A 12760-nucleotide genomic window follows, 5' to 3' on the forward strand; every position below is an offset into this window, starting at 1 on the left:
GATGAAAGGACATTGTCCTCATTTGATTTGGCGTGTCTCCAAACACTTGGGTGCAAAGAAGCCCTGACGCAGTTTGTGCACACCCTCTCTTCATTTCAAAATTAGCCCATTCAGACTCTGCGGCTTACCATATCAAACCCACAGCTCCTGCATCAGAGGTAAAAGAATAGAAAAAAGTGTCCAGGAACTGAAAAAGGGAAAGAAACTTTAGGATTTGTTGCATTGATAACAGAACACTGACCATTTACCAACTGATTTGGTGAATTAGAATCAAGATTAGAAGGAAACGTTTAGATATGCAGTGGTCTTTAAGTTATGTTATTGTTGTTGGTTTCCACAGTTTAGCTAATAACAGGGTATTATGTTGAGCCTTTTCACAAACACTTCTCAAAGACACATTGTTCAAGCAGGCCTAACGTACACAAAGATCTTCTCTAAAGGAAACTGTTTTTCCATTAAAATGTTTCACAAAAAACAGAATAACACATCTATACTTTACATTAAATGTGGTTGAGATACTTTTTATAAAGGCAATTTATCCAGAGCGAAATGGCGAAATATTATCAGTGGTGAGATGCGTTGCATTTGACAATTTCTCTTGTGGAAAGGATTAAATCTTTAAAACTATATGCAGTGATATAGATCTCAATATGCGTCTGTTTTTTGTATTTGTTAGTAGTTCATGAAATCAGCCATGAAACTGAAATGAGGCGGAGAATTACAATTATGATTTACAATGTTAACACTTTGATCATTAAAACTTGAAAGATATTCAATAGCTTACGAGTTAGAAGCTATGCTAGCACCATCACCTTAGCATAGCTAATGCTAACCCTTGATGAATCCAACAATAGTTAAAATGAGTAATCCGCTAATAATATGTTGTTGATAAACCGTTAACTGTCCAAAGAAAGAAAAGCATACAGAAAGACATTAGCGCCAATTGAGAAGTTTAGAGTTAAGCTCACAGAACTTTTTGTGGAAACCCCTGGTTTAGTGTTCAATAACATAGTGTAGCCCTTTTCATTAATGCTTGCTTTTTCAATATCAAATCTGAGAAGTAAAACGATTGTAAAAAGTACAGGTGTCAAAACAGAAATACTTTTTTTTTTCAAAAGTCTTCCAAGTTTCCAAGGTATGTCCTTTAGTCTTTGTCATTTTGAATTGTCTGTACAAGTACTCAGGTCAACTAAGTAGTGTTTGAGGAGGTCGACTGGCACACATGGCACTTCAGACACACACACACACACACACACACACACACACACACACACACACACACACACACACACACACACACACACACACACACACACACACACACACACACACACACAAAGTAAACACTACGTCCCTATAAATATAAATTGCAGTCAATGGAGCTTGAATTCCTTTACACTCCCTCACTTGTCCTCACATCTTCTCACTTTGCACACACCCCCAGCAGGTGCTTTCACTTGAAGTTAAGTGTGCAGTTGTGCTTTAGGCTGTGACTTTCAGTTTTGGTGTTATTAGGATAAAGGCCTAAAGGCTGCAGGGGGCTCTGTGACACTTTTTTGGGGGGGGAAACATTTTGAAGAGTGCCCACTGCCTGCTGCAACTCAGCCCTCAGGTAGTGCCCGGACGTCCCGTTGGAGCGAAGGTAACACAGGGCCACCCTTCATCCTTCTACAGAGCCAAAGCTGCCCTGTATCTGCGGTCATCCATTCAAGAATTTGCGTCTGGTCATCAGAGCATCTCTGCCTCGGTAAGAAGACGCTGCATTACTTAAAATCCTAAATGTGTGATGTGTGTCAAATAAAATGAAGGATCAATTCACTTGTTTACAGCCTAACTTTTAATTGTCAGAGGAGCCAATATGTGACACTAGTTGTGTTTCAGAAAAAACAGGAAATCTTATTTGCTGCTATTCATAAGAACACTTTACTGTGAACATAACTGTCTGTGAGAGGAATTAAAGGGCTCCTCTTAATGATTTTGTACCAACAATATCTAGATAACATTTTATGAATGGTTATTGTATGAAACTTGTGTACACACTTATATATTTGTCAGTTATATTGAATATAGTTAAGTCAAGTTATGGAGTTTTGGCAAGTAATAAGTTATCGACATTTACTGACTTAAATTTGGAAAATTGTCTATGGCTTCACAATGCAAGATAAAAAAAAGACATTGATAAGAAGTTTTTATTTTAATTATATAGCTGTTCATTTTTCTACTTCTTTTTTTTTGCTCTTCATCTTTGCTATACTTACCTGTTCTTCTGGTTTCTGTAATGCGTAATTACACATAAGCTTTCACACATGAAGATACAAAACTAAAAGCGGACAGATAAAAGGTTTCTGAGGGTGTTGTTGACAGTTTGATGCCCCAACCCAAAACGATAAGCTGACATTCAAAAATAGAACTTGAGAATTAAATTAAAAACAACGGCTGCTTCCCCAAAGACAGGATTTATAATTAGAGTAAATCACATGCAGAAATAATAAAACTGGACTTTCAGCTTTTGGAGTGTTCAGGTGCCTTTTTATCATGTCAAGCCGATCTACATCATTACTTTACAGCACCGCACATTCATAAAAGGCCAGATATGGAAGCATCTTATTGGTGGAGTGAACGGCTAAAAGCTGCGCTGACTCCTTGTAGGGACTGTACAAAAAATATTTGGGTTGGAAGTGGGTATTTGCTTAATTTTTCACCTTTTTTAAATGGCAATAATGTCCACACAGCATGAATATTAAAAAACAGAATAAATACACATACAAGTATTTCTTTGTACTTCTTCAATTGAACACGGGATGTTTTTGTGCCAGCTGTCATTTTGTTCAAATCAGGGGAGATTCAATATATATTTTAAACAAAATGTACATTAGCTTTGCTATTAAAATGTTGTTTGTGCCATGTCCTGCAAATGAAGATTATTTCTGACCAATAAGTGATATCCAGTCTTTTGACTCCAACCTATTGCCCAGCTCGCTTGGATCCTATGAGTTAATATCAAAAAAGTACCCAGTATCCATAGCTTTTGCAAATGGTAACCCAAAAGAAACATTTCCAAGCAAACCATGCTATACTATGCAGTTGCAAATGTCTCGTGCTTCCTCCATGTCAAAATGATCATTTATTTGTCATAGCCCGGTACCATTGTCACATTTTGCTGCTATTGTGACATCAGCTTTTCCAGCAACTTTCTTCGGTTATCCGGCCTTTTTTCTCACTTCAAATGTCAACTATCTCAATGCAATCACATACAATTAGAAATGAGTAAAATATTGTGCTCTATTAACCCATTAAGTCCAGACATTAAGTAATACAAGTTGTCCTATACATCTACATTGTTCCACTTCAGTTTTAAATGAATTTTTTTTAAATCAAATGCTACTCTTTCTGATCCTCTGACGATAAGCATATTAAATCCAGCTGCACGAGCACTTGCCTTAGGCCTCATAGTCTCCTTATCTTCACTATCTCTGCAAAACCAGGTGAAATGTTATTTTGATCTTCTCTTTACGCCTCCAAATCTTCAGATCCGATCTCAATTCTATGAGTGTTATCTTCTGCATCACTAACTGTATGAACTGAATTTGGACCAACGACAAAGTTTTTACTATGGTTTAGTGTTTCCTTGGATACTGGCCGAATGCCACTGCACCTGACCAACAGCAGAAACAAATTCACCATTGGCAGATGATAAAGCACACCTAGAGATTAAAAGAAATATAATCACAAATGTTTGTTTTACAGATAGAATTTGGAGAGATGTGATCGTCCGTAAACTATAAAGCAATAAAAACAGATCTTTAAATTGACCACCTAAAAAAAGACTGCTTGACGGGATTTATTATGTGAACAGAGCACCTGCACATGTCACTGCTGCCATAATAAAAGATTTAAGGCAGAAATCCATGGATCCTATTCACTTCCTCCAGCCTGCACACTTTCTTCCCAGCAATAGTCAAATTGTAATAGCCTTTTTCCTTGGTCCAAGTTCCCATGACAAACAATAACATGGAGGAAAAAGAACTCCCTTTAACGCTCACACTGCAAACACTCACGCCTGGCTGAACACACTCCTTTAACTCCAGACTCAAACAATACAGACCTTATTTTTTGTAGCGAGCCCAGCTGCAGATGATCTTTTGGTGGCTTTTGGTTTGATAATCTCAAATTTCACACACAAACGTTTCTTTTTTTCAGCTTGAATCCTCAATGTTAAACACACTTTTAGAGCAGCTTTTTGCTCTACTCATTAACTTTAATCCAAACACTTCACGCAACTTCAGTCACACAACGGTTTCAGCAACAATGATAAATGGGCAGGTTAACCACTTCAAGGGAGGGTTTAGAAAAGATATCTTGGACTTCCAACTCTTTGTCTCAATTTAAACTATTGTCTCCTGTCATGACAAGAGTAGGTGCAAATGTTCTAATTATTTAATGGACCATTTTTAGTCCCAGTTGGGTCTTTGCAAGTTGAATTAAAGCCTCAATTTTCACCCCTATAAAATTATGATCCTTGGGTCACTCATTGGTCATGTGTTATTTCTCACAAAAACAATATCATTCTAATATAAAATCCAAGGTGGAGATAGAAGCCTCACGTCAAATAATTACCCTCTTCATGTTAAAGCATGTGGAATAAATATGGTTCCCAGGGTGGCCGTCTGCAAGGAGGGAGTCCTTTTCCCTCGGTGTCAAAGGCTGACTTTGCTGAGTAAATGGAGCAAGCTCTAATGCTCCTGAAATGAATATCAGCCTTCTTGACCAAACTCATTTAGAGATCAGTCAGGGTCTTAATCCTTCTCCACAGGGTTGTGTGTTTGTGTCCTTTTTTTGTGCCCCCTCTTCCTTTTGGAAGAAGGTAATATGGCTAAATTTGCTTTGCTAATGGGCTTAGAGCAAGCTGTTACAGAGCACAGTTGACACGAAGCAGCCAGGATGGAATACCAGTGGCTTTTAATCTGACTCCTGATGGAGTGAAAGGGAGGGTGGGTTATGGTTTAAGAGAAATTTGGAGATAAAAGGAAGACCGGGGAGGAGGTTTTACAGTTGGGGGTCGAGGACCAAAGTCTGGAAGGGTAATCTTCTTTAAGGGAGGAGAAGATAACTTTATTTAACTGTGTGGAAATTCAGTAAAAGAGAAAAAGATGCCCTTTCTTAATAGCAAATTTAATGTCTCGATAAGAAAAAAGAAAAAGAATCATGTTAAATGTTTGAGGGCAACATAACGAATACATTTGAGCTCTTGAATCTAAGCTGTTCAAGAAGTATGACAAGGTGTGTGTTGCCAAAATGAATAAACAACTGACAGAAAACGAATTAGAAGCTCTTAAGATGCAAAAAACATTTACATTTGACAGGCCATTCCAAAGAAAGTCTTGTTCAGCAGACTTTTGTCCAATAACTACAGTGTTCCCTTTTTTTGGCATACGTTTTTTACTCTTTTACTGCAATGAGAAAGGTTTGATGTCACTTAGATAAGTAATAAACTTTACTCTCACAAATGACCTCAGCTGATGGGTGCAGTCTATAATGTTGCTGAATTTATGAGAGTTTCTTTTTGTGTAGGCAAATAAAGCCGTGACTCTCGTTGAACATGTGCTCTGCACACTTCCTTCAGGGTGGCATCAGCCACTGATAACCTGGTGTGTGACACCAGTGTGCCGGCCCGTATGCCAGCTGTGGTGGGTACACATTGTGTGTGCCATATGCGAGTTCACCCTGAGATTACAACACTTGTGCTACAGCTGACGTCCATAAATGCACACCTATGATAGCAATTTCCTGTTAAGAACAAGCTCTCACAGCTATCAGTGGAGTCTTCTTAAAACTACCAAAACACAGGGTTTAGTGGACGCTCCTTTCCACATTATCTAACTTGATTAAAAACTCCAGCTGACAGTGGAGACAGAGTGCTGCAGAGACGGCACCATGAAAGTGGAGGCAGGCGGCAGAGCTGCTTCAGGTCTCAATACAAGTCACCTACCCCCAACACATCAGCCATTCTGGGCCACTGACCCACAAATAAGAGACTCAGTCAAATCCATTTTGCCCCATGTCGGCCAGCACTGTGTGTGTTTTAACTCTTTTGAGGCTCATTTCCCAAATATCTCCATTCTCTGGGTTCTTATAGAGCATCCTCACCTCAGTCTGCTCACATTACAAAACAGGAACACTTGCCTGCAGAAGCTCTGATGGGTTTATTACTAAAGAAAAATAAAAGCTTGTTTAGCACCTATACAGTCGCTGGATAGGAACATTTCGATAAGGTATTTTCATTCTGACTTGAGGTGTGAAAGGATTTGAACTGTTAACTGTTAAAAGTGTAATGTTTTTCAGATAGAATTCAAAATTACATTTATAATAACAACAACTCATCTTTGAAGGTGCTTATGTAACAGAAGGATATGTTGATTCTTTCATTAACACTTTACAGTTCAGAAATACACTTTTTTTAATGTATTATTTGGCAAATCCTAGACCATACCTTTGAACTTTTAGTTTTAAGCTCATGGCTCTGGTTCTTGTGCAACTAACAGGTTAGAAATATTATGTTGTTATATAATATAATGCTGATTTTATTGTCTCCCTTGTCTCCAGGTACCAGTTATGTCTAATCCAGTGGGCAGTTTATCAGAAGGCACAGTGTATAGATCCCCGATTGGGATGACAGAGGACTCCCTGGCTGTCCTGGAGCAAAACAGAGTCTCTGGAGAGCCCTGGGACATCGGGGAGACCAAACCATGCGTGGAGGGCCCAGAGCGTGGTGTCTATCTGTCCTGTTTCGACATGCTTCTCACAGAAGAAGCCACTTGGCTGGTGAAAGTTTCTGAAGCTTCTCCAGCTGTGGCTGTACCCATGTACCGTATGGAGCCTGAGGAAGAACCAGAGCAGTGCCCCGTCATTGACAGCCAGGAACAGGGACTCTCTCCTGGGCTGGAGGGGCAGGAGGAGGAACGGTCCCTGGAGCAGGTGCAGAGCATGGTGGTGGGAGAAGTGCTAAAGGACATTGAAACAGCCTGCAAACTGCTCAACATCACCCCAGGTAGGCTGAATTTACCACGCCTGCTACTGCAGTCCATCATCATAAAGAGGGGCTTTACTGTTAAGACAAATAACTGACAAAGAAAGAAATCTTTAACGCACACCAGATATTTTTCATGACAAAAAAACCAAAGCCAAGTAGATTGATATTTATTCAACTTAAGCTACTGGTTCTTGCCCCCAAAATCAACACATATTTGTGTGGACAGCCCAGAGAAGATGACAGATCTCTTAAATAATATCCTCACTGACGCACAGGCTTGTTTGCCTGCTCCAGGATCTGTTTAATCCTGACCTTTGCATGCGTTCTCCTGGATTCTAACAGTGATGTTTCTTTCCTGCCGGTAGATAGTGTACACAGTCTTAAGGGCGAGGTCTCTCCTGCAAAAAGCAAACAGAGGAAGCATAATGTATTGTGAGGCTTTGGCTGTCATAAAACTACGCAATCTCGAGGCACCTGTTCTACTGATTAGAATTGTGATGGCATACACGTGTGATTAACTTGCGGTTTCAGTCAATTTATTATGTTTGAATGTAATAACATAACACACGAAAAACTGGGAATTTAACTGACTTCACTATATATGACGTTAACAAATATTACGATACAATACGATAGGATTATACTTAATTGTTGGATCAATTTTTGTTTTCAAGGACAAATATTTAAGAAACAAGGAAACAGACATTTAACATAACATTAAAAGTAAGGACTGATTTACTGCGTGTAGTTTTCTCATAGATTTCCCATCTTTCCCCAAAGACCCCATAGAGTGGAACACAGCAAATGTCCAGAAGTGGCTGCTGTGGACTGAACATCTGTACAGGTTGCCCCACGCAGGAAAGGCCTTCATGGATCTGACAGGCAAGGATCTGTGTGCCATGAGTGAGGAGGAGTTTCGCCAGCGTTCACCGGAGTGTGGAGACACGCTGCATGCACACCTGGACATCTGGAAGTCAGGTGTGTGTGTTATGTTTATTTAATCAGTGTATCAGAGCATGCTGCTGATCCTAAAATGGTTGTTTTGCTAAATGTTTGGCTGTTTATACACAGCATGAGGCCAGTCCATTTCCTTTATTTGACACTCTATCATCAGTTTGCCTATTTGTGTAGTTAAACAGTTAAAGATTCAAAAGGTGTAAGGATAGTGTATTTAAAGTATTATTATTTATGCATTTAAAGTAATTGTCTATACGTCTTCCCCTTTCAGCTGCCTGGATGAAAGAGAGGTGTTCAGTTGGAGATACAAAAACTACAGGTAGGTCAAACAATATTTAACTGTAATGAATAAAACATGCAATGTTATTTAAAGGTACACACATTATAATTACTTAAGAGCACCCTTTTACATTCAATTTTATATGTATATATTTTTCTTATTCCTGCAACTCAGTAGACTCCCAATTGCATTGCTAAAACGCAGCTAGTGTGCAACAGACACTTGGAAACTTACAAATGTTTTAAGTAAATGTATGAGTTAATCTACACTGGGGCCTTCAATGAAAAATGTGTTTCTTTATATTTCAGTTGGTCAGGATCTTTGGTCTGAGGCAGATTCCTCTTGTTCTGGTCAGCCCATCCATCTGTGGCAGTTCCTCAGAGAGCTGCTGCTGAAACCTCACAGCTACGGACGCTGCATCCGCTGGCTCAACAAAGAGAAAGGTGTTTTTTTACGTTACAGTTTTATTATTGACCTTTCCTCTTTAAAGGCAATTTAAACTACTTGGGCTTTAATTTGAGAATCTCATTTCTTTGTCATTAGACACACAGAAAAAGTGACCACAAACCAATATAGATATGTTTTACGATGAATTGTTCTTCAACTACATTCAGAGTCTAAACCTAAAATGTTAAGGGCGTTCACCTTTTCACAACAGCTCACACTTAAAATGTATTTAATTTAGCACGTTTCAACTAACACTTAAACTTTTTTTAAACTCTAACTCTCCTACAACAACTCACAAACTAACAACAACATATTAAAGTAGTCAACTTGTCTTAAAAAGTAAAAAAAACTTCAAATTAACATTCAAATATTAAAACCAAACAAACCAGAGGAGAGAATACAAAAGACTAAAAGTTAAAAGTGAAATGTTATTAGGAATGCTTTCATGAAAGCTAATTTTGAATTGTGATGTCATGCAGGTAATTGATTGACATTTATTGCTATAAGGCCATACTTAAAATATAAACTTCCAAGTGTTTATGTGGCTTTGTTACAAACATCTCTTGTGTTTCCCACCAGGTATTTTTAAAATCGAAGACTCTGCTCACGTGGCGAGACTATGGGGACTCAGAAAGAACCGACCTGCCATGAACTATGACAAACTGAGCCGCTCCATACGTCAGTACTACAAGAAGGGCATCATCCGCAAGCCTGACGTGTCCCAGAGACTGGTCTACCAGTTTGTTCACCCAGTGTGAATCACAGGAGGAGGAGGAGGAGGAGGAGGAGGAGATAGAAACCATAGGACAAACTGTCTCACAATGCACTTGAACTCCTATGCACGACATGAAAAGAACACTGACCAACCTGATGGTACACACTTTCTCTGCCAACAACGAAGCAACTGAATGAAGGTTTATCTGTGAGTGGGCTTGAGAGGAAGAGACAAAACAATGTGGCTGTTCTTTAATGAAACCGCAGCAGGTTAAAAATATAAAAATAAATAAACCTGCCTTGTCATTTTCTGCATGTTCTGCCTGTTTTTTTTTTCTTTTTTCCTTAATGTCATTTTAATTACCCTTTTAAATTCTCACAGCAAACAGTTAGATCTGATGCTCTTCATCCATGCTTCAGGAAAACGCCCACTGCTACATTTACTTTGTCTTTTTGTTTCGCTCATCTTGACCACTGTCTCTGTTTGAATTAGAGCCTGTTTTTTCTGACACAGTTGGAAACGGTGGTTAGGATTGTGTTGCTTGTTTTGGATTTGGTCCTGGCTGTTGTACTAACAATCTGTCAGTCATCTCCCGAAACCCATCGACTATCTTTGTATAATCTCAAATGTACAGAGAGACACTTTAGAAGGAAACCTGTTTCTAAACGAACATGTGTCATGTCGTGACTGTGCCATGTAATTATTTTTCTAAGGTGTAACTTGAGGCAAGGATCCATTTCCTAAACAGGGTTTCACTGCTGAAGAGTCCTGCTTTATGTTGTATTCTGTAAACTTTTGCCTGTGCTGCCCTATAAGGCATGTTATGTTTTAGGGGTAAAAGTCCAAAGTAGGTATGGAGTCCCAAAGTGTTCAAAATAAAATAAACAGATGTGAAATAAAAAAATCATATAAATAAATACAGACAAATGATATGAGGTACGCTTGTTAAATATTTCAACAATGTGTGTAGATCTATGGTTAGACGGTTCACCGGTGTTGTTCAAATTCAATATTTCTTGAAAGAAAATGATATGGATTACATATATTTTTGATTATCCCTTTATTTGATTCATTGAGAACCATCACCAGGTTAACATGTAATTTGTACAATGGTTAGGATTACTTATAACTACAACACTAATCTTTCTTGATTGTGAGTTGTTGTTTTTTTATTCTTGTGCTAATTAGCATTTTCCTAAGCAATTTAACAACATCATCATGTCCCACTGAGAGTTTACTCAATAGATATTTCATTAATTGATTGCCAATTGGAAAAAACAAACACATTTTCTTGAATAATGAACACATGCTAAAAAATCTTTTTGGACATAAACAACTGCTGGAGTGGAAAAAAACATATCTGCATCAAAGTTAATCAATAAATGTCATTTTGAGTAGACTTTACATTTTTTTTAGGATTTTATCACAATTTGATGGTCAGTTATTTTATCTGGATTTATTCATATAAGCATTTTTTCATTATTTAATTTGATTACATTTTAAAGTTATGGCTCTCCTTAGATACTGCTTACATGTATTACTGATAAAAATGTAATCCACAAAATGCCTAAATGTCTGCCTGAACAAGAATAGGTTATCCGTTTTTCAAACAAGACTTAATAAACTCTATTTTTGAACTAAATATGCATCTGTGTCACACTAACAAAGAAACAGTTTGAAGTGCATGTAAATTCAATGTTCAAGAGCTAATCTGTAATTACTTTTTTTTGGTGTGCTATTTCCTGATTCAGATTTTTGTTGACTAACTGCTGGTTCTTAATATATTCCAACTGGTTTTTGAAATGTATCATAATTGCTCGTAGGAAGTGAACCAGAAGCTCTGAAGTCTCAATCTGCCAAGAAAAGCTGGCCTGCAGCAATAATGAGCTGTTAGATCGTGCGGGTTGGAGTCAGGTGTTGGTTGTGGAAGGTACATTTATATTAGATTTTATTTTACCATTTTTAAATCTCAAAGGGGGAATCATTGATTAAAATGAACAAGGGGGGGTCACAATGGACACTGTGTGACATACTGTATGTTAGTCATCAGCACCATAGTAATTTGATCATTCAATGGCAAATTTTAATAACAGACCTGTGGAGTTCAAACAAGTGGGAGGAAATTATGAATAAGCCTCACCACTCACTCACCAAAGCTGCAACTACAACTGTTTCAATTCAACATCCAAACTGAGCCCAAGCTATCGCGTCCTCATCAACCCTTTCTGGAGGGAGCCGCATACAAATATTATTAGAAGAGGAATTATCAATCCTGAGACCAGTTTAAAATGTTTCATAGTATATGATTTTATCAGAGGTGTAAAGTTACTACGAACATTTACTCAAGTACTCTACTTAAGTTCAATTGTGAGACTTTAGTTGACTTTAGTTCACCTGGAGTAAATTCACAAGTTATCCTGCAGTATTCAAATTCATTAAAACTAGCTGCACCTTTACCAGCTTTGATAAATCTTTAATGATCAATAATTATAATCAAAACATATCATATATATTATTCTGAAATGGACCAATCTACATAATGAGTACTTTTATTTTCCTTTATGTGTATTTTGATGCTAACACTTGTATTCCTACACTCTGGTACTTCTACTTTTACTTAAGTACAAGATCTGAGTAATTCTCCCACCTCTGCATTTTACAGGGTGGCCATGGAGGGAAACATATTCAGGCAACAATTTATTAATTTGTGCACACAAGATGAACTATTTGCAGCCACTACATTGGATACAGAATGAGTAAAACTTGTGAAACGTCGTAATCTATTCAAATTTAAAACTTTAGTGAAAGTCCAGGATATACATTATGTGTGCAAATGCTGTGTTGGATCAATTTAATATACTTTATGTGCTTTTACGTTATTCGTTAAATCTATGTGTTGACCTGGTCATTAACAAGCTACCCTAAAACCCTTACCATGTCTTATTATCTCCGAGTATGCATATAGCAAACATCATAAATCATAATTTCTCAATGTCCTGGTAATTGCCTTTTATCAGCTATATGCTTTTTCAGTCAACATGTCTAGATAGCGTTTCCCCAAGCTAACATAAAGCTAATCATCTTTAAAACAGAGGGTGGTTGCTGTAATGAATGACTTGGCCTTTTGTTCTTCCATTATTTAATAATACCATTTCTAACAAGTTTATCAAAATTTGGGATCTATAAAAAATATATAGGTTAAAAAGAATAGGCTACACCTTGCAAAAATAAAAGTAAATCATGAAGATGATATATATACCTTTTTATTTATTTTTGTCACTTTGTCAGCTCCGTGACTCAGTACATTTTGCGCAAATGCGTTAACTTGTGT

At 37.6% G+C, this 12760-nt stretch overlaps 1 protein-coding gene across 1 annotated transcript; it reads left to right on the top strand.

Annotated features, from left to right (window-relative positions):
- Window positions 1-1406: 1406 nt before the first annotated feature.
- LOC134882378 (SAM pointed domain-containing Ets transcription factor) lies at window positions 1407-11071 on the top strand. The gene is made up of 6 exons (XM_063910025.1): window positions 1407-1747; window positions 6604-7048; window positions 7811-8008; window positions 8259-8306; window positions 8576-8710; window positions 9294-11071. Exons 2-6 carry the CDS (start codon window positions 6613-6615, stop codon window positions 9470-9472), a joined length of 996 nt encoding a protein of 331 aa, XP_063766095.1. The 5' UTR covers window positions 1407-1747; window positions 6604-6612; the 3' UTR covers window positions 9473-11071.
- The last annotated feature ends 1689 nt before the right edge of the window (window positions 11072-12760 follow it).

Source organism: Eleginops maclovinus, chromosome 20 (genome assembly GCF_036324505.1).
Source record: "Eleginops maclovinus isolate JMC-PN-2008 ecotype Puerto Natales chromosome 20, JC_Emac_rtc_rv5, whole genome shotgun sequence".
In the NCBI taxonomy this organism is placed as follows: Eukaryota; Metazoa; Chordata; class Actinopteri; order Perciformes; family Eleginopidae; genus Eleginops; species Eleginops maclovinus.

Excerpts from the sequence above, each read along its gene's own strand:
- LOC134882378 (XM_063910025.1), top strand. The coding sequence starts at position 6,613 with ATGTCTAATCCAGTGGGCAGTTTATCAGAAGGCACAGTGTATAGATCC. Across the intron at positions 8,009-8,258 it reads CCTGGACATCTGGAAGTCAG|CTGCCTGGATGAAAGAGAGG; the intron begins GTGTGTGTGTTA and ends TTCCCCTTTCAG. Across the intron at positions 8,711-9,293 it reads CTGGCTCAACAAAGAGAAAG|GTATTTTTAAAATCGAAGAC; the intron begins GTGTTTTTTTAC and ends GTTTCCCACCAG.